The following is a 22539-nucleotide window of genomic DNA, read 5'->3' on the forward strand; positions in this document are numbered from 1 at the left end:
TGCGCACTCTCTCTTTTTCTCTCTCTCTCTCAAATACATAAATGAATATCTTTTAAAAAAAAAAATCAGGCAACAAGGATGTTAGGTTTCAAGTTCAAAGAGGGAAAGCTACTGACACGTTTTGTTACTTGGGCAACGTTACCACTTACCCTACTGTGCTCTCTCATATTTGTTTTTTTTTTTTAATTTTTATTTATTTGTTTATTTATGGAGACAGAGAGAGAGAGAGAGAGAGGCAGAGACACAGACAGAGGGAGAAGCAGGCTCCATGCTGGGAGCCCGACATGGGATTCGATCCCAGGTCTCCAGGATCACACCCTGGACCGAAAGCGGCACTAAACCTCTGAGCCACCCGGGCTGCCCTCTCTCATATTTCATTAGGGAAAAATATACTCCTCTAAGACCACAAGTGCACCTCACCTTTGGGCTCAGTGATGATGTGGCTGACTCCAAGTCTCTGACAGACATAATGGAAGGCCTGGTTCCCTGGATTACACCACTGATCAATATAATCATTTGAGCATGTCCACAGCATGTTGTTCACTGTATCATAACAGGCACCTGCAAAAACAGCACACTATTCAGCTGCCATGTCACCATCTGCCTGTATACATATTTCTCCAAAGCACTGCTAAAGAATAGAAGGGTGGTTCTCTCCACTGCTGACAATTCACATCCCTATTCCCATATATTTATGTAGCAAAACATTAGATTAGGGCTCAGCCAAAAGGAAGCACTCAATTTCTATTTTGCTTAACTCCTGTGTAAGAATGGAATAGGTCTCATGGAATAGATAGTTCTTAGTAACTGACTTATTTGTGACCCTTTTAATTCCGAAAAGGATTTAAATGGTTTAAACCAAAACCCAGGTACTAACAGGACTAATGAACATTAACACACAGTAGAAGCTTTAATAACCAAGTCCAAAACTTAGATATGAGCTTCCTAGGAGCCAAGGCAAAGAGAATATCAAATATATTACATAATGTTCACTTCCTGACACTAAGAAGCATACTGATGCCTCATGGGAAATGAATCTCTTAAGGGTGCCTGAACTTTGAGAAATATTTGTTACAGGCATCATCATATAACCTGGACAGTATTTTCAATAGCAATTTAAGCAGAGGAATGGCATCTATGGTCATTTCTTATGTTGATCCTTAAAATTAAGCAGTGGCATCAAAAAATTATTTCTTACTAGGAAAAGGAAATTGGCAAGATTTTTTGAGAGAAATTGCAAAAACTTTGAATTTTCCAAGGAAAAGTGGGCATTTCTTACCCAATCCTGGTACAAGAGCACCACGACCCAGTGAGCTTCCAGCAGCATCTATGAGATCGGCACGACTTGTGAACTGACCATCCGAAATATTATATACCAAGCTAGAGGCAAGGACTTTGAAAACAAATATTAAGCTGTTTAATAAGCCTTACGGTGATGGTCTAGTTTTCAAAGTTTAAACTTTAGGCTCTTAAAAAGACTTTCATAAAAATCACACTTTTGCTGTCTATTGGTGGTAACAATGAGGAGACAGAATACAAACATAAGACCACAAAAAGGGACAAGTGCTTGGCTCAGTCGGTTAAGCACCCAACTTAGGTCATGATTTCGGGGTCATGAGATCAAGTCTCGAGTTGGGCTCCACTCAGTGGGAAATCTGCTTTTCTCTCTCCGGTCCTCTTCCCACTTGCAGGGAGCTGGATGTGGGGCTCAATCCCAGGATTTCTGGGACTCAGGGATCATGACCTGAGCCAAAGGCAGACACTTAACCAACTGAGCCCCCAGGTGCCCCTCCCAAATCCCTTCCTTCATTGTTTGCCATGCATACATCTTTCCCCAACTTGGCCACTTATATGCATAATATCTGTTTTTCATGACTTAAACTCAAGACCTCAGGATGTATCTGCTTTCTACCCCACTTCACAATAACCCTTTCTCTCAGATTCTGCAGCATTTCATCTGCTCCCCATGGTTCCCGGAAGTAATACATCACTGTGTATCATTTTCTATTTGTTTCACACACAAACAGTATTTCTCTCAACCAGATGAGGAGCTCCTCAAGGCAAGCACCACTTCCTACACATACTAGGTAGCCTCCACAGTGACCAATGTGGAACAAGACACAGAAGAAATTTAAGCATGTATTGATTTGTTGGCCTAGAGTAGAATCACTATGTATGTTATAACCTCATGAAAAAATGGCACCGTGAAGGCCTGCTTTAATCAAATGGGGCCAATTTGAGTTAATGACAAAGCCATGCCAAGAAGACTAAAAAGAATTTAACAAGACTAATGGTAAATAAACAGATAAATAATCCAATTAAAAATGGGTTTCAGGGGATCCCTGGGTGGCTCAGCAGTTTAGCGCCTGCCTTTGGCCCAGGGCGTGATCCTGGAGTCCCGGGATCAAGTCCTGCATTGGGCTCCTGCATGGAGCCTGCTTCTCCCTCTGCCTGTGTCTCTGCCCTCCGCCCCCATGTCTCTCATGAATAAATAAAATATTTTAAAATAAATAAATAAATAAAGGTTTCAAAAGATACTTATCCAAGGAGACATACAAATGGCCAATAAGCACAAGAAAAGATGTTCAACATCATTTGTCATTAGGGAAATACAAATCAAAACCACAAAGAAATACCACTTCATACCCACTAGGATGGCCATAATTTTAAAAAGCAGAAAATAAATGTCACGGAGAATGTGGAGAAATTAGACCCTTTTATGTTGCTGATGAGAATGTAAAACAGTACAGCCACTTTGAAAAAACAGCTTGGTAGTCCCTTCAGAGGGTAAACATACAGCTACCATATGACCAGAATTTTACTCCTATGTATATACACAAGAGAGGTGGACATATGCCTACACAAAAACTTAACATGATTGTTCATAGCAGTATTACTCAAAATAGCCAGAAAGTAGAAACAACTCAAATGTCAACAAAATGGGATATTATCCATGCAATGGAATATAATTCAGCCATAAAAAGAATGACGTAATAATTCCTACTATCAAATGGATTAATCTTAAAAACATTAAAAAAGAAGAAAGCCAATCACAAAAGCATATATATTATATAATCCCATAAATAGGAAAAGTCCAGGGATGAATCCGTACAGACAGAAGTAGACAAATGGATATCAGGAACTGGGGTGAGGCAGGGAAAAGGGGGAGGGACTGCTAATGGGTATGGGGGGGGAGGTTGCTTTTTGAAGTGACAGAAAATGTTCTAGAATTAGATAGTGGTGATGAATGCATAACTCTGAATATACTAAAAACCACTGAACTGTATACTTAAAAGGTGTGGATTTTATAGTATATTATAGCTCAATAAAGCTTGTACTAAAAAAAAAGAGACTAATAATAAATTTACACCATTTATTTTAAGTGCTCAAGGGACATCTTGGTCACATGATCTTTTTTTTTTTTTTTTAAGATTATTTATTTATTTATTCATAGAGACACAGAGAGAGAGAGAGAGGCAGAGACACAGGCAGAGGGAGAAGCAGGCTCCTTGCAGGGAGCCCGATGATGTGGGATTCGATCCCAGGACTCCAGGATCACGCCCTGGGCTGTAGGCGGCGCTAAGCTGCTGCGCCACCGGGGCTGCCCTTGGTCACATGATCTGTTAGAGAAAACAAGCTGTTGAGAAAAAGTCCAACCAATTTGATTCTAAAAGCAAAAGAATGTTGAGTTATTACAAATATTTAAATCCCAAACACATACAGTGTGTTGAATGTACCTGAAAGGGCCTAAAGGTTTATAATAGACACATGATTTTGTATAAAGTGCTGAGGTCAAATTTGTATCTTCCCGCTTAGAGTATGAAATGCCTTTTAAAAAGACATTTGGGGCAGCCCCGGTGGCACAGGTTTAGCGCCTCCTGCAGCCTGGGGTGTGATCCTGGAGACCCGGGATTGAGTCCCACTTCCAGCTTCCTGCTTGGAGCCTGCTTCTCCCTCTGCCTGTGTTGTGTCTCTGCCTCTCTCTCTCTCTCTCTCTCTGAATAAATAAGTAAATCTTAAAAAAATAAATAAAATAAAAAGACTACATTTTAAATATAATCCTTTAATGGGATAACTGTAAGCAAATCATTTTAAGAGGACAGAATATGAAAATATTGGGAAATGAAAATAAATAGATTTTAAAAACATTTTAATTTTATGTGTCTAAACAAATTTCAAAAAAAATCAAAATAAATAAATAAATAAATAAATATAAATATAAATATAAATAAATAAACAGATTTCATGGAAAAACACAAAAAGTGTTACCATATATGAAAGGAACATTTGAGTTTTTGTTTGTTTCTTAGAAATACTCTAATATAACTTTATTGCATATGACCACCAAACAATAGTGTGAGATACTATTTTCCTTTTATTCTTTGCAGGTGGGAAACCTGAAGCTCAGAGGAGTTAAATGATGTTCCTACGGTAGCAAAGCTACAAAATAGGAATGTAAAAGAAAGTTTTATTTTTTAAAGATTTTAAGTAGTCTCTACACTCAGTGTGGGGCTTGAACTCACAACCCCAAGAGTTACACACTCCACCAAATGGGCCAGCCAGGTGCCCTGAAACATTTTTTGACTCTTGATTTTGATTCTATATTTTATTCCATTTAACTATTTGCCTACTCTGAAGCCAAGATCACAATGCTTTAATTACTATAGTATGCCTCCCTCTTTTATATAAAAAAAAGTATATATACTTAATTAACAACATTAATTTCTGAATTAGATTTTTTTTGCTTACCTTTTATTTATGTGTCCTAAAATAGAGGCACTTCACATATTTTATTTAGTAATTTGGAATTTTATTCGTAGTGGGTAGAACTCTTGCTGTGTTTATCAGTAAATAATATGGCAATTGAGTATTTTATTTCCTAAAATAGTCCTGAATTCATTATTATTTCTAGTAATTTTATAGGATGATGGTTTTCAGAAGTGTACTACTGTATCACCTACAAAAATTATAGTTTTGATTCTTTCTAAACTATTGACTATATTGATAAGTTTTGCTGTAATCAAAGAGCTACTACAAACAACTTTAACAGAGTAAGTTTAATATTATTAATAGAAAAGCTTTAAATTTCACAGTTAGAGACAACTGGGCAGAATGCCACAAATAAAATGCACTTACTTTTTAAAGATGACAAACCACTTGTTCCACCAAAAAGAGAACGGGTGGCAGAGCTGCCTGACCCCCCTGGTGGTGGGACCAGCATCACTAAGTATGTGCCACAGGTATAGATGGGCGTCTTCCGAAGCATTTTCAGAGGTAGCCCACAGCTAGTATTTGCTGGTGAAAGGAATGAAAATAGTGATAAGTATTTGAAACACAGATTAATTTGAATGCCAAAGTAGATTACAGTATAATGAAGGAGCCCCATATTCAAACAAGGATATACCCAGATGTGGAAAATACAACAAGAAGCAGTAAACTAAAGAGAAATAATGATCTGGCCCAGTAGCCTGGCCCCAAGCTCCCTGTTTCATGAGCTGAACATTTCTCAAAGGTGTTCCCAATAATCAATATGCCTTTATGTCTCAAAACTTCTTTCAAAAGAATGAATCCTCACTTGGACTAGATCTCAGAATGAAAGAAGAATCCTACTGTTTGTGTTTCCCAGAAACTACACTCCAACAGACATCTTTTCATTTTATACAGAACAAATTCTACAGGTTGGGCTTATTACATTCATTACAAACAGCTCTGAACATGAAATCAGCCAGAAATTTCAATGTATAACTAATCAATAAAAGCTTTCACAATACCTATCACAGAACCATTTTATACCTTCATGATTTATAACTCCTTATATATATTATATATTTATAAAACATATATATTAAATATATTATACATATATTTAAGGTCAGTGACATAAACTATTATTAAATAATTATTATTTCTAATCAAGAGGTAAAAGATGCACTCTAATCTCACCTCCTCACTGGGATATTTGAAAATACAAATTTAAGGACTTCCTATATACTACTCTAGTGAGGTCTGATCATGGCAACAGAAAGTGAGACAGAATGCTTAACCTAGGAAGCTGTCAGGGTATAAAACAGAACAGCTCAGATAGATGTAAAAATTGCTTTTACATGTTTTAGATTAGAAAAAGGAAAAAAGTGAAACCCAATCTGTCTGATTTTTGTTTTGAATGTTTGTGCCTCTAAACAGCTCCATTAGAAACTCCAAATTCTCAACAAGTATATTCTTCATCTTCATCCAGGACATAAACTCAAGGGCATAAATTTCCACAGGTAAGAAACCCAAAAGGGGCAATGATTGGAAAATTAGCAACTTTATGAATATAGCATTTTCACCATGATGTTTTAATAGACAACTTATTAATAACATGGTTACAGGTATTAGTTTATCCCAGAATAAAACATTCTAGACCCTTTGAATGCTGAATCCTCAAAAGTCAGCCTAATAACTGGTGATTTTTTATGCAACATCATGTTAATGAATATGCAGAGAATGTATATAAAAGTATGAGCTCACATGTTTTGAATACAACAGCAGTTTTCACAGAATTCTAAACATACCCTTGCCTTCTGAGTTCTTCTGATTTCACTCATATCTCCTTTTCCAACAAAGATTCCTTTAGTACTTCTATTGTTGGGATAGGATTCAGTTTTCTCCCAAGGATAAACTCAGATCAAGCCTTCAGCTTGGGGATGCCTGGGTGGCTCAGAGGTTGAGCATCTGCCTTTGGCTCTGGGTGTGATCCTAGGCTGCAGGATCGAGTCCCATATTGAGCTCCTTGCAGGGAGCCTGCTTCTCCCTCTGCTCATGTCTCTGCCTCTCTCTCTCTCTCTCTCTCTCTGTCTCAGCCTTCAACTTGTTAGGAAGCTATTTATTTTGTAAACCCACCATCCTCTACAAAGTATTCCTATCATTCTAATTATCCATATACCCAAGTCATGACAACTGTTAATAATCTCCCCACTTATATTTGATATAATAGAGACCCATGAAAATAAAATTATATCCTTAAATTCTAATATGAACTAAGAAGTATTTAATTTGATAGCCTTAAAATGAATTAATCAGTTTCTCTTCCCAACATTTCAGTATATAAAGGATAAAGCCTAAAATTGCATTAAATTCATTAAACATCTATTCATTCAGATGGATTTTTCTATATACACAGCATATGTTCTAGCCTTATCTTTTACTACAGTTCATGACTTGTTATAGAGTCACATAGTTGGTGTAATCTGAAAACTCATCAAGAATAATGGTTCTTAACCTTTCTTGGGTCAGAGATGGCCTTGAAAGTCTGGTGAAAATCAGGATGGATACACTTAAGATGTTGTTATGAAAGTTTGGGGAGTGCATTCATGAGCCTCTTAAGGGCTTATCTCAGTTAAGAACTCTTGCTTTCAAAGTACAGAACGGTGTGTTTAGTAGGCTGCCTTTTATTAAGAAAAGGAGGAAAATAAGGACACATAATTGTATTTGCATAAAGAAATTCTGTAAGGTTATATAAAAACTAATAAATATAATCACCTATAGGAGGTAGTGCAGGGCAAAATGTATAATATGCCAAGATACAGAAGAAAGATTTCTTTGTATATACCTTTTTATATTGCTTCTACTTTCAAACTCTGTACATGCGTTATTTATTTTAAAATATTAAGGTCCACAAACAAAAAATTAATTAATTAATTAATTAATTATTAAGGTGCAAACAGTAAATGATAAATTCTAGAAAAAGCAATCTCCCTTGTGGATGTTTGCTTCTTATTTGCTTGGCCAAGAAGTGAAGACAATGCCAAACATGAGTTTTTTACATTTATGAAGCAGATGCTAAACATGAAATCAATTTACATTAACAGCAATGATAAGGTATTTACAGTTAAAGACAGAGCTATTTGGAATTATTATAGATTCATGCCAATTCATGTCCATAGCTAACAACATGTATTGGTTTGGAATTTAAAAAAAGACTGATAACTGGAGGGAGATAAAAAGGTGAATTATGTAAAGCAAAGTGCTTTGTATGACATACTATAAGCACTCAAAAAGTACTGCCAACGGGGTGCCTGCCTGGCTCAGTCAGAGGAGCATGCACTCTTGGTCTTGGGATTCTGAGTTCAAGCCCCACATTGGGTATAGAGATTACTAAAAATAAATAGACTTGGGGGGAATAAAAGTACTGCCCAAATTCCAGAGGGAGCTCTCACAAATCACAAGCTGAATATATCAAGCCATGAAAAGACACGGAGGAAACATAATGCATGCTACCAAGTGAAAGAAGCCAATCTATAAAGGCTACATGATATGTGATTCCAACTAGGGGGCATTCTGGAAAAGGCAGAACTATGAGGACAATAAAAAAGTCAGGGGTGGCCAGGCACAAGGGGAAGGAGAGATAAATAGAGCACAAAGGATTTCTAGGGCAGTGAAACTACTTTGTATGATACCATAAGGATGAAGACCTGTCATCATGTATTTGTCCAAACCCACTGACTGCACAACACCGAGAGTAAACTTGAATGTAAACTATGGGCTTCAGGTGATTAATGTTATGTCACTGTAGGTTTACCAACTGTATAATGGGAGAGAGCTGTGCATGTGTGGGGGAAGGAGGTTTACAGGAAATTCTTTACCTCCCTCTCAATTCTATGAACCTAAAACTGCTCTAAAAAATAAGGTCTTTAAAAATATGTACGTAGCTGAATGGAGCCACACAAGGTGAACAAACACAGTAAGCAAAGGGCCGCAACATACCTGCTTGGTCTTCTTTCAGTGTGTTGGAGATGGTGGAGCCAGTAAGGGCAGCCAGTGTTGCGGACGGGGAAGCTCTGTAACGTGAAAGTCTGCTCAGAAGCATTTCATTAATGCTTTTGGCAGATTCACCTTCTTTTCTCATTAGAATTGTGCGTTCCTGAAGTGGATTAGCTACAAATACACCATTTTCGACCTAGTATTTGAAGAAAAAGAGGTCCTTCAGTGATATTGGTTTCTACCAATCAGTGGATTTCTATTTGAGAATTGCATCACTGTGATCTGGTTGCTCAAAGACATTTCCAAAAACTGCATCTGAGTAGATGTACACCGCAAAATTTAAGTGTTCTATAGAAACTACTGAGAACCAAAGAAAGACAAAAGGTAAGTTTAAGTTTTCATTTTTCCCAAAAGCACAGATTCTAAAAGCAGCAAGCCAAGTTTAATAGGTTCTACAAAAGGCTGTTGATTAAAATTCCTTATACTGCATTCCACAGGCAGCTCTCACTAATTACAAGCTTCTGACAGGTATAAGTAAGAGAAGAGGAAAACAAATCAATCCATTTTTGATTTACTATTATTAAGTACAACTAAGAAGATAATGTCTTTTGGAAATATAGTGGCTAAAATCCAAATTCTGTGTTGACAGCGGTTAACATTCACTGCATGGACACTGACATAGCAATCCTGGAGAAAGACAGATTTTGTCTGCTAAAAATACATGGCAACATCAGCTAGGTCCTTGCTGGTGCTGGCCAGTTCTTCCTTCAACACTTGATTCCCCAGCAGAATCTCTACATTGGGGATTCCAGAATTCTTTCACCAATTTTGGAGCTTGACTTTAAGCAGAGCACCTAACTGCCTTTCCTGCTAAAAAGATCCAGACCGGAATATAAATAATAGTGAAAGGGAATATAAGGGAAGGGAGAAGAAATGTGTGGGAAATATCAGAAAGGGAGACAGAACGTAAAGACTGCTAACTCTGGGAAACGAACTAGGGGTGGTAGAAGGGGAGGAGGGCGGGGGGTGGGAGTGAATGGGTGACGGGCACTGGGTGTTATTCTGTATGTTAGTAAATTGAACACCAATAAAAAATAAATTAAAAAAAAAAAAAAAAAAAAAAAAAGATCCAGACCACTTACTGGAAGCTGCCCCCACTCATCCCTCTTCCAACTCAAGTATGTCTGTATCCACCCTCATTTATCCTTCCTTTCCTCTTATTTCAGAGGAAGAAGTGTTTTGCCTCCTGTGGTTTAAGGTTAACTCTTCTGCTTCGGTCTCCTTGTTTCTTGTTTTTGTTTTGTTTTGTTTTGTTTTTGTTTTTTAAGATTTTATGTATTTATTCATGAGAGACACAGAGAAAGAGAGCGGCAGAGACATAGGCAGAGAGAGAAGCAGGCTACCTGCTCCTGCAGGGAGCCCAATGTGGGACTCGATCCAGGACCCCAGGATCATGCCTTGAGCCGAAGGCAGATGCTCAACCACTGAGCCACCCAGGTGTCCCCCACTTCTGCTTCCTAACTGCTCCCTTAACTATCTCCTGCCCCATTATCATCAGTCTCCCTCAGGTCTTCCTTCTCCTTGGTTTCAAGTAGACACAGACTTGACATAGGACCTTGGTGACCCACTGCAGTACCATCTCTTTTCTCCACTTCCATTCACTGACAAATGTTTCAAATGACATCGCATGCAGCTTCTGCATCTCCCAGCACCGTTCCAGAATCAAGTTCCTGGATCTGGTTGGAACCTCAGAAACTGGTGCCAGCAGCAGAGGCAAGTGTGACTGGCCTGCCACTGTGGGGCAGAAAGGCAAGTAAAAAGCAAAGGAGTCCAATGTGAAAGGTTGGTAACAGAGAAGCAGCAAGAGAAAGCAAGCAATTCAGAAGCACAGCTTTGGAAAGGTTCCCAAAGAGGGCTGCACAGAGTTGGGGAGACTTTTATGATACATTCACAAGTGATGAGAGAAAGGATTTCTTGGCGAATCCAAAAATGTTCTATTTTCTTGGCCATACTTCTTCCCTCTTTAGAGGGACTTAACTGCACCCCCTCTAACAGTGAACTTGCTTGATGGTCTAAGTGCAACCAAAACCATCTACCTCTTCCTTATCTTCCACGGGGGCGCAGCCATGGTTGCTAGCCTTCTTGGGGTTCTCTTTCCTCAGTCTTGGTAGCAGAACACAATCCTGGTTTGTGTCTTTTTCATATGAACATTTATCTCTGTGTAAGGTACTCTGCTAGTGAGCAGAATTGACACAAGTCCGTATACCCACTTACTTAAACAGAAGCTTGCCTAGGATGAGACCCAGCCTCTGGTGCCTAAGACTTCTGCCTGGAACACTCTGTCCCCAGATCTTCCATGCCTAGCTCTTTCCAATCATTCAGGTCTCAAGTACAATACCACCTCCTCAAAGAGACCTTCCTGATCACCAGTCTAAAGAATAATCTCCTCCACCCCTCCCCAAGCCAGAGCACATCACCCTGCTCTGTTACCCACACAGCACTGACTGCTCTCTAAAGTCATCTAACTCATTGCTTCCTTTATTGTTGGCTCCTCTACCTCTCCCCCCAACTGAATGCCAGCTCCCCAAGAACAGATTCTGCCTGCCTCGCTCACCATAACATCTTCAGCACTCAGGAGACAGCAATAAATACTCAATGCCTTGCTGAATAAGCAAACCAGCATTCCCGCTTGAATCCAATCCCACCTCTTCTTGGTGTGACTCCCACGTTCCTATAAACAGACTTGTCCTTGCTACTGAGATCCAGTCCCACCCTCCCTGACTGCCTCCCACTCCCCGGCATTTCCTCCCGAATGGCCTACTGTCGCCTAAAATGCAACACATCCACGTTGTTCTCTCCCCACCCTCTGGCTAGAGCAACCCCTACCAAGTATAGCTATATTTAGGTCCCACAGCTCTAGGAAGAACCCTTCAAAGGCATCCAAGATAAAAATCAATCACTCTAAGCTTGGCATTCGAAAGCATTACCCAATCTGGTCCCATGAGAAAAATCAATGGAGACCTTAAAAAAACTATACCATTGTGTTCAAGTACTTTGAAAATACTAAGAAGCTGATAAAGCATCTGGGGAAGCAAAGAGGGCTGTGGTTTGGTGCACAAGTGGTAAATCTGGGAACCTCTACTTGGCAGAGAAGCTTTTCAGGATGCAAAAGCTACTGATCTAGAAAGGAGGGAAAGAGCCAGAAGGAGTAAGCAGCAGCGAGTTAGTGCCAAGAAGCTTCCCACCTTGCAGACACCCAGCACAGGCCACCATCCTCATAAGTTGAGGACTGACCCAGCCTCTTAACTGTTTCTCCTGTTTCCTTAACTGGCCTTCTGTTTCTACCCGGCACTCCTATGATCCTCTCTGCACACCAGCCAATGATCATTCACTAAAGTAAACAAAACTATGTAACTTCTGGTCTCAGAACCCAGCAGTGGTTTCCCAACACACTTAAGATAAAACCCAAACTACCATTAGGGCCCAAACGGCCCATCATCCACAGACCTCCCAGCCTCTCCTGCCTCTGCTCACCCTTACTACACTTTCACTTACAGCCCTACTGGCCTTCTGTCACACCTTCAAAATGCCAAGCTTCCCCCTAACTCTAGGCCTTGTGATTTGCTGTTCCCTCTTCCTGGATTAACAAACTGTTCCAGTTTGCCCAGGCCTGTCCTGGTTTTAGCAGTGAGAGTTCCATGACCTGAGAAATCTCAGCCCCAGGCAAACTGGGATGGTCAGTCACCCTATCCGTCAGGATGGATGGCTGCTTATCATCCAGGTCTCAGCTCCAATGTCCTTCCTTAGAAAGACCAGATCTGTCAGGTGAACTAAAGTAGACCCTCACCTCTGCCCCACTCACTATCACACCATCCTGTTTTATTTTCTCACCTCTTCTATTTATCACTAGCTGAAATGGTTTTGTTCTTGTTTGGTACAAACTCCCCACCCTAATATGAGCTCCTTTAAAACAAAGGCCTGTTACCCTGCTATTCAGACAAAGAAAGTCATATAGGTACTGGATTAATACCAATGAGTGAAGGACATCTCAGACATCCAGATCATAATCTAAAGGAAATAATAAACCTGTGGGGAAATAGAAGGGACACAGAGTGTCCATTACTATACTAACCATATGTTTAAGAAGGGACACAAAGAGGACAAAATAGCAGTAAAAAGGTCTCTGAATCTCGAGAGAAGAACAATTTATGGAGAGAGTATGTATATGTGGGGGCAGGAAGAGCTCAGAACAAAACAGAAGATGTAAAAAAAGGTGCTCTGAAAAGGTGAAAAAGTTATAGAAGGTTCAGTGATTCTACAGTCTTAAAGGCCATAATCTAAGTGCCTTCTAACTTCAAAAGCCTAAGACTCCAAGGCTATTACACTGGGAACCTCAGGGAATGATGCATCCTGGAGTCATGCCCTGGTTTAGTTCCCTTGCATACCGACTCTGGGCTTGGCCATCAGAAAGCATGATGCAGGCAAGGCTTGAGGAGTGCTTATGCTCTGAAAAAGCTGGAAAATTAGAGGCTGTCTTGACTCTTACAGCCCCAATCAAGCTGTAATGAAGGTGCAGGTGTGATCTCAGCCTCCCCATATAGAGAAGAACCACCACTCAAATGAGCCATGTCAACCTCTAAGTCATTATTGCTCAGAGTCACTTAGTTTTGAGGTCGTTTGTTGAGAAGATAACTGAAATACCCCCAAAGTCAGAGATTATTTCATATTAATAGTCAGGTTAGGTATTCTCTATATTCCCTTTATGTTGTACTCCAAATTATATTTCTATAGTCTACCTTCTATAATGATTACTTATCTGTTCCAACCTGAGTTAATAAGAAATCCTTTTTTAAAAAAGATTTATTTGAAAGCACAATCGGTGGGGGTGAGGGGAGGAGAAGCAGACCCCCCAGCAGACACTGAGCTGGGAGACTGACATAGGGGTTGATCCCAGGACTCTGGGATCATGGCCTGAGCCAAAGGCAGACGTTTAACCAACTAAGCCACCCAGATGCCCAGTAAGAAATCATTTTGAAGTCCTGGGATTGAGCTCTACACTGGGCTCCCTGCTTAGCGGGGAAGCCTGCTTCTCCCTCTCCCTCTGTGCTCACCCTGCTTGTGTACACTCTCTCTGTCAAGTGAATAAATAAAATCTTTAAAAAAAATCATTTTGAGAGACCAGCACAGTTAGATCCTGCTCTGATTATCTATTCATTTTAGCCAGACTTCAATCCTTTAGTTTTCCCTCAATCTTAAGTACCAACACATCTATTTTATAGGTCAAACTCAGCTGATTTTTCATTAAAAATGACAGAAGCTGGTGGTATTTGAAGTTCCAAAAATAGGTTTTTAATATTTAATTTCTCGGGCACCTGGGTGGCTCAGTTGGGTCAAGCACCTGACTCTTGACTTCAGCTCAAGTCATACAGGGTCATCAAATTGAGCTCTGTGTGGTGGCGATGGGAGTGGACTCTGCTTCAGATTCATTTTCTCCTTTTGCCCTTACCCCCAGCCTGCACTCATACTTTCTCAAAAAAATTATATATACACACACACATATTTCTCTCCTGATTATAAAATATATGGACTCTTCTATAGCTGTCTAGTCTCTTTAAAAACTTTAAATCCTGCTTTATTCTTGACCCAAAAGCTAATGTGAACTATTAAAACCAGTTCCTGCTCAATACTCTCTAAGAGTTCCCCATGTCCAATGGAATAAAATCCAAATACCTTGCAAGGCCCTACATGAAATGGCCTGGCTTACCTATCTGACCTTACCAATCACCACCCTCTCACTACTTATTTGCATGAGGCACAGAATGTGTATAACATGGGACTCTTGACCTCAGGGTTGTGAGTTCAATGCCCATACTGGGCGTAGAGTTACTTAAAAAAATTTTAAAGGAGGAGAGTGGCGCCTGGCAGGCTCAGTTGGTAGAGCATGTGACTTTTGATCTCAGGGTCATGAGTTCGAGCCCCACAATGGCATAGAGCTTACTTTTAAAAAAACATAACAAATTACCATTTGTGTAAGAACAGAAAAGGAAAAAATATACATGTGTATTTGTACGTGTTAATATTAGGAAGAATACAGGAGAAAGTATTAACATTATTTGCCTCTTGGGAGAGAAAATGAATTAGGAGGCAGGTAGGTCAGAGACTTTCGTAGCATTTGAATCTTATAACTATGTTAATAGGCTATTTTTAAAAATAAAATATTCAAAACAATGTAACCATCACTAAATTTGTAGAGAAATTTATCAGTACTTGCAAGTATCTGGGTGAAATAATAATTCATAGTAAACCTAATTCTTCTCAATAATTATCATTAGCCACATCTAAGTAGCAAATATTTATACTATTTAGAAACCAAAATTTTTCATGAATCAGAAAAATAAAGAATTTTAGTATTCAGCCCTTTAAAAAAGGAAATCCTGCCATTTGTGACTACATGGATGAGCCTTCAGAGTATTATACTAAGTGCATAAATCAGACTGAGAAAGACAAATATTGTAATGATCTCACACTGGAAGATAAAAACAAAAAAGAAACTCATAGAAACAAAAAATTGTAGTTGCCAGGGGCTTTGGGTGGGAGAGATGGGAAATGTTGGTCAAAGAGTACAAATTTTCAATTAGAAAATGAATTAAGTTCTGGGGATCTAACATATAGCATGGTGACTACATATAGTTAATCACACTATATACTTAGATGTTAGTTACTAAGAGCCTATCTTAAATGTTACCATACACGCAGACACAAATGTGGTAAACATATGAGGTGATGGATGCTAACTGGATTATGGTAATCATTTCACAATATATACATATGTCAAATCATCACCTTAAAATTATATTTTATTTGACAGCAATACTTCAATAAAGCTGGGGGGTGAAGGAGAGTTTCAGGGCTGGAACACTTTGAATCATCTACTGGAAATCCCTCATTTTATAAGCTTTTTTTGTCTGGTTTGGCCAAGGCAGTTCATCAGAGGGCTATGGCTAAGACCTGTGATTTGTCAATTTTGAAGAAAGTGTCTTTATTATCCATTCAATAATTTAAAATTTCAAAAACAGGGACACCTGCGTGGCTCAGAGACATGATCCCGGAGTCCCGGGATTGAGTCCCACATCAGGCTCCCTGCATGGAGTCTGCTTCTCCCTCTGCCTATGTCTCTGCCTCTCTCTCTCTCTCTCTCTCTGTATCTCTCATGAATAAATAAAATCTTAAAAAATAAATAAATAAAACAAAATTTCAAAAACAAAGTTAAAAATACTTCAGCCTCTCCACAGTCTACTTCACTATCTCTCTCTCCTTTCTCTTCTTTTTTTTTTTAATGACAAACCTCTGGAGAGAACTAGCTGTTCTTCTCATGTTACCCTCTTCACCATACTCAACCAATTCCACTTGCCTTCACTTCTCCAAACCCCCACAACTGCTCCTGCTAAGGCTACCACCCATTGCCTCCATATTCTCCATTCAACAACTTCTTTCAGCTTCAATCTTGACTTCTTTACAGAATTCAATGCTATTAACCAAGTTCTCCTTTTTATAAAAATTTACTTGGGTGCCTGGCTGGCTCAGTCAGTGGAGCACGAAACTCTTGATCTTAGCATAAAGATCACTAAAAATTCACTTAAAAATTTTAAGCCCATTTTTAAGCTTTTAAAACAAAAAGATGATAGAAAGCAAGTCTTGCTAGGGGCAACTAATTTTTTTTTTTAAGATTTTATCTGAGAGAGGGAGTACAAGAAGGGGGAGGGGCAGAGAGAGAGAGACAGGAAGACTCACTGCTGAGTGTCTAGCCCGACATGGGGCTCAATCCCAGGACCCCCAGAACCATGACCTGAGCCAAAGTCGGATGTTTAATGGACTAAGCCACCCAGGCGCCCCAAGGCAACCAATTTCTGATATTCCATTCATCCAACAAATATTTTGTAAACACCTACTGTGTGCCAAGCATTGTTCCAAGTGCGGGGGACATAGCAGGTAACGAAAGAGACGAAAATCCCTGCCCTCCTAGAGCATTCTAGGCCAAGGAAAGTCAACAGATAAGCAAATAAATGGATAGTAATGAGTTATAAAGAAAAATAAAGCAGGGTAAAATGGATAAGAAGGGATAGGATTTTATTTCATAGAAAATGTTTTATTTATTTAGAGAAGGAACACGTGTGTGAGTGGGGAAGGGAGGGGGTAGAGGGAGAGAGAATCTCAAGCAGACCTGGAGCTCAGCATGCAGAGCCCCACACAGGGTTTGATCCCATGACCCTGAGACCATGACCTGAGCTAAAATCAAGAGTTGGATGTTTAACCAACTGAGCCACCCAAGCACCCCACATATAAAATGTTTTCTATAGAATAATAAGAAAGATCTTTCTAATAAGGTGCTTATTTGAACAGAGATCTAAAAAAAGTGAGAATAAGCCACATGGTTATCTGTGAGAGGACAGCCCAGCATGATAGCGTCGAGGTGGGAGCACACTTGGTGTGTTAGCAGGTGAGCAAGGAGGCCAGCTGTGGCTAGAGTGGCATTACAGAGCTATAGTTGCAGACAGTGGCAGGTGAAGAGGGGGCCCCTTGAAGGTTCAGCAGACAGTACTTGCTGACTTAGACACGGAATTTGGGAGGGAAAAAAGGACTCAAGAGTGACACTAAAAGTCTTGGGCACCTGGGTGGCTCAGTCAGTTAAGATCTGACTTCAGCTCAGGTCATGATCCTAGAGGTCCTGGGACTGAGTCCCTTGGTGGGCTCTGCACTCAGCAGAGAGTCTGCTTGTCTCTCTCCTTCTCCCTCTCTATACCTCCCCCTGCTCATACTCTCTCTCAAATAAATAAAATCTTTTTAAAAGGGGATCCTTGGGCAGCCCGGGTGGCTCAGTGGTTTGGCACTGCCTTCAGCCCAGGGCCTGATCCTGAGGTCCAGGGATTGAGGCCCACACTGGGCTCCCCACAGGTAGCCTGCTTCTCCCTTTGTCTGTGTCTCTGCCTCTCTTTCTCTCTGTGTGTCTCACGAATAAATAAATAAAATCTTAAAAAAAAAGGGGGGGGGGATGCCTGGGTGGCTCAGCAGTTTAGCACCTGCCTTCAGCTCAGGGCATGATCCTGGAGTCCTGGGATTGAGTCCCACATTGGGCTCTCTGCAAGGAGTCTGCTTCTCCCTCTGCCTGTGTCTCTGCCTCTCTCTGTGTCTCTGGTGAATAAATAAAATAAAATAATCTTTTTTAAAAAAGAGTAGCACTAAAGGTCTCTGGCCAGCACTGGAAGGACACAGATGCCATCAATTAAAATTGGAAAGCTTCCAGAAGAGCAATTCTGGGGTAAAATCAGGAGTATGGCGGAGGGGCGTATTTATCTGGCAGTGATGATCAGACTTCCAACTGAAAAAGTCTCATATCCTGTGCACATACAAATAAACACCCACATCGATATGCAGCCAGAGCTCTAGGGACAGATTCTGGCTGAGCAGCAGATTTGAGCACCATCAGTACATTGAGGTGTTTAAAGCTCCATAACTGTAGGAGCCCAGCCACGAGGGAAGAGCAGACAGCAAGAGAAGGCCTCCTGGAAATAGGTCCGGAAGCACATACTTGTTGAGAGGTAGGGAAGGTGGGGCTGGGCAGGAACAACCAGTGGCAGAAGCCCTGTGAGAGGTCCCACAAGCCAATTGAAACAGTTTCAGGAATGGGGGAGTGATAAGCCACATGAAAATACTGCTAAAAGGTCAAGTAAAAAGACAACAAGGTCGACCTTGAACTCAGTAACGTGCAAGACACTGGCAAATGTGGAAGAGCTAGCTGTTCTGGTGGAATGGGGTGCGATACAAGACCCATGGGAGCAGGCTCAAGAGCAAACAGAAAGACAGAACATAGAAACAGTAATAAACTCTTTCAAAAGTAGTGCTATAAAGGGAAGCCAAAGATAGGAGAGTGGAGGTGAGTACGGGTCAAGGGAGGTTTTTTATTTTGTTTTACCTACAAGACAGGATATCCTCCAATGTATTTGTATGCTGTGGTGAATGATCGTTGAGAGGAAAGCTGTTAATGCAGGAGGACAATTGCAGAAGGAATCCCCTGACGCTCACCCCCGCCCCACCCCACCCCCGGCTTAACTTTTATTACACAGCAGGTAGTGAATACAGTGTTGTGAACCTAGCTTTTTGTACTAAACAATGTAACTTGGAAATTAGTCTACTTGGTCTATGCACATCTGCCTCATACTTTTTAATAGCTATTCAATGTTCCATTCCACAGAGGTACCATAGGCAGTTGGCCAGAGATCTGTGTTTAGTTTCCCAAGTCAGCATCTTAGAAGCTGCTAAACTAGTGGCTGGTGGTGCTTAATTTATTTGATGAAAAATTTCAAACGTACAAAAATAGAGAATAGTCTAATGAACCTCCTTCCAGATTCAACTATAATCTAGATATTGCCATACCAGTTTTACCTATCGCTTTTTTCTTCTTAAGCGTTTTAAAGTATACCTCAGACAAGTAATTCCACTTCTGAATATTTCACTACACATCTCTAAAGATGTGAACAATTTATAGAACCACAATGCCATTCACATACTTTAAAAACAAATTAAAAATAATCTCTTGGTTTCATTTAATATTCATTTCAATTTCAAATTCCAAATTGTCTCTATAATGCTTTATAATGGTTTGATTCAGACTCCAAAAATGATTCAAAGGTTGTTCATTTAATCTAGAGCAGGTTCCTTCACCAACATTTCATTTTATGCCACTGACAGAGGCTATTTTAGTTGTTCTATTTCCTCCGTGGCAGGGATGGGCTTTTGATCGTAGAACTATATGGCTAAAAATATCTTTGTGGTCTTCACACTTGATTGGACCCTTTGGATGACTTAACTTCTGGGCTGGAAATCAGTTTCCCTCAGAATTTTGAGAGCATGACTCTGTGTATCCAATAATGCTAATGAATAGGAGGGTGCCTTCCTTATTTCTCATTTGTACATGATTTTATCTCTAGAGCTTCAGAACCTTCTCTTTACCCCTGATCCTGTGAAATTTCAAGATGATACGCCACAGTGTGGGGCATTTTTCATTCACTAGGTCAGATACCTGCTAATCTAAGACACCAGGGTCCTTTAGTCTGATGTTTTTCTTGTATTCCTTCTTTGATCACACTGTCCTTTTTCTTTCTGTTCTCTTTTGGGAACTCCTATTACTATGACTTTAGATGGATTGCTCCTTTACATTTTTTATCTCTTCTCTCATACTTACTGTTCTTTATTCTATTCTGTTCTATTTTCTGGGAGATTTCTTATCTTTAACTCTTTTATTTTTTTTAAATGTTGACAACCATAGTTTTAATTTCCAGGAGCTCTTGTTCATTTTCTGATCTTTTCTCATGACCTCCTGTGCTACTGTATGAATGCAAAATCTCATATCTCACATAGAGTTTACAAAGTTATATTCTACTCCTATTGGCTATATTTTTAATTTTTATACTGGAGGCTTTCCTCATTGGTTTTATTTTTTTTTAATTTTTTATTTATTTATGATAGTCACAGAGAGAGAGAGAGAGAGAGAGAGAGGCAGAGACACAGGCAGAGGGAGAAGCAGGCTCCACGCACCAGGAGCCCGATGTGGGATTCGATCCCGGGTCTCCAGGATGGTGCCCTGGGCCAAAGGCAGGCGCCAAACCGCTGCGCCACCCAGGGATCCCTCCTCACTGGTTTTAGAAATCCTTAGTTGTCTGCTTTAAAAAGTCTTTTTGGGGGGATGCCTGGGTGGCTCAGCGGTTGAGCATCTACCTTTGGCTCAGGGCATGATCACAGAGTACTGGGATCAAGTCCCGCATTGGGCTTCCTGCATGGAGCCTGCTTCTCCCTCTATGTCTCTGCCCCCCTCTCTCTCTCATGAATAAATTTTAAAAATTTAAAAAAAAAAGGGGGGGGGATCAATGGGTGGCTCAGCGGTTTGGCGCCTGCCTTTGGCCCAGGGCGCGATCCTGGAGTCCCGGGATCGAGTCCCACATCGGGCTCCCGGGATGGAGCCTGCTTCTCCCTCCTCCTGTGTCTCTGCCTCTTGCTCTCTCTCTCTCTCTCTATCACAAATAAGTAAATCTAAAAAAAAAAAAAAAAAAAAAAAAAAAAAGTGGGGCAGCCCGGGTGGCTCAGTGGTTTAGCACTGCCTTCAGCCCAGGACATGATCCTGGAGACCTGGGATCGAGTCCCATACGTTGGGCTTCCTGCATGGAGCCTGCTTCTCCCTCTGCCTGTGTCTCTGCCTCTCTCTCTCTGTCTCTGTGTCTCTCATGAATAAATAAATAAAATCTTTAAAAATAAATAAATAAAAATAAATAAAGTTTTTAAAAAACACAGTATTTTTTAAATGTGCACCAAAATAGTAACAAGCTTCCCCACGCACCCATCATCTGGCTTCAATAATTAAAAAAAAAAAAAAGAAAGTTGGCAAAATACTGATAATCTATTTATTTTCCCCTCCACATATACCTCTCCAAGGCTTGGGGTTTTGTTATGTTGGGGTTTTTTGTTTTGTTTTGTTTCTGGGTGTTTTGGGGTGTGTGTGTGTGTGTGTGTGTGTGTGTATCTCCTGTTTTTTAAACGTTCAGCCCTAATGAGGAATGCTGTGCACACGGTTAAGCCTTGCTTACTGGAAGACATCACTTGTGGGTGATTCACTAGGACAGCAGACCTTTTCCTTAAATGAACCCCAGTGTCTGTACCCGGAGATCTTTTTTCCAGTCATTCAGTTTCTTCAGAAAATAAAATAGTCTTTCGCCTGGGCAGCCAGTATCTGAGCACAGATGTGTACACCAGCAAAGGGGAAGACAGTTCTTTTTATTAACTTTCAGCCTATGCCCCTCTTGCCATGCATCCACACCACACCTCATGCTTCGAATTCCCAGGACTCTCCAAGGTTGGTAGGGGTGACTCATCTCTCTTCCTCTTGGATTTCCCCTAAATATATATGCACTTCAAGTCTAGGCTTGCCCCACACTGAAAGACAGGAAGGGACACTATCTCCATCTTCTGAAGACGAGGAACAAGAGATGCAGCCTAGAGCTGAGGAACAAGAAATACAGGTTTCACTGCAAGTTACAAAGATAACCAAAAGAGGAATTAAAAAGAATAAATATATTATGAGGAAGAAAAGAGGAAGGATTAGACCAAATCCTCATCTATCTCAGAGAGGAAAAAATATATATATGGAGTTCACAAATAAAAAAACAGTAATAAGCTTTTTACTTAGCGAAATGAAGACAACCAATAGAAGAATGAAAACCGGAAACCATTAAAATGAGTACATATGAGAACAACCTGTGGCCAGCATGAGGGGCTTTCTCACTTTCCATGATGAACCTAGATGTGCAGAGCACCTGGATGGCTCAGCAGTTGAGCGTCTGCCTTTGACTCAGGGCATGATCCCAATCCCGGGATCGGGTCCCACATCAGGCTCCCTCCTTAGAACCTGCTTTTCCCCCTGCCTGTGTCTCTACCTCTCTCTGTCTCTCATGAATAAATAAATAAAATAAAATCTTAAAAAAAAAAAACAAAAACAAACCTAGATGTGCTACCTAAAGCTCTAGTTCATGTTTGTGGATTTCTTTGATAGTTTTTTCTTTTAACTTAAAAGCATGTAAGAGAAAGGGGAAATTCTTCAATGTTTTCCCACTATACTTAGGATAAAGACCTGAATCATTTAGCCAGCTGGTAAATTTGTTAAAAACAACAACAAGGGGCACCTGGGTGGCTCAGTGATTGAGCATCTGCCTTTGGCTCAGGTTGTGATCCCAGGGTCCAGGGACAGAGTCC

General features: G+C 40.3%; 1 protein-coding gene across 7 annotated transcripts in view; it reads right to left on the reverse strand.

The window, feature by feature from the left end:
* HECTD4 (HECT domain E3 ubiquitin protein ligase 4) overlaps positions 1-22539 on the reverse strand; it is a 188927-nt gene that overhangs the window by 98334 nt on the left and 68054 nt on the right. For all 7 annotated transcript variants that reach the window (XM_072802573.1, XM_072802574.1, XM_072802572.1 and 4 more), the window contains exons 8-11: positions 8746-8938; positions 5137-5295; positions 1280-1393; positions 421-561 (exon numbers count right to left, since the gene is read on the reverse strand). In XM_072802573.1, coding sequence (XP_072658674.1) covers positions 421-561; positions 1280-1393; positions 5137-5295; positions 8746-8938 — 607 coding nt within the window. The remainder of the gene's footprint in view (positions 1-420; positions 562-1279; positions 1394-5136; positions 5296-8745; positions 8939-22539) is intronic.

Source organism: Canis lupus, chromosome 27 (assembly GCF_048164855.1).
Source record: "Canis lupus baileyi chromosome 27, mCanLup2.hap1, whole genome shotgun sequence".
NCBI classification, from domain to species: domain Eukaryota; kingdom Metazoa; phylum Chordata; class Mammalia; order Carnivora; family Canidae; genus Canis; species Canis lupus.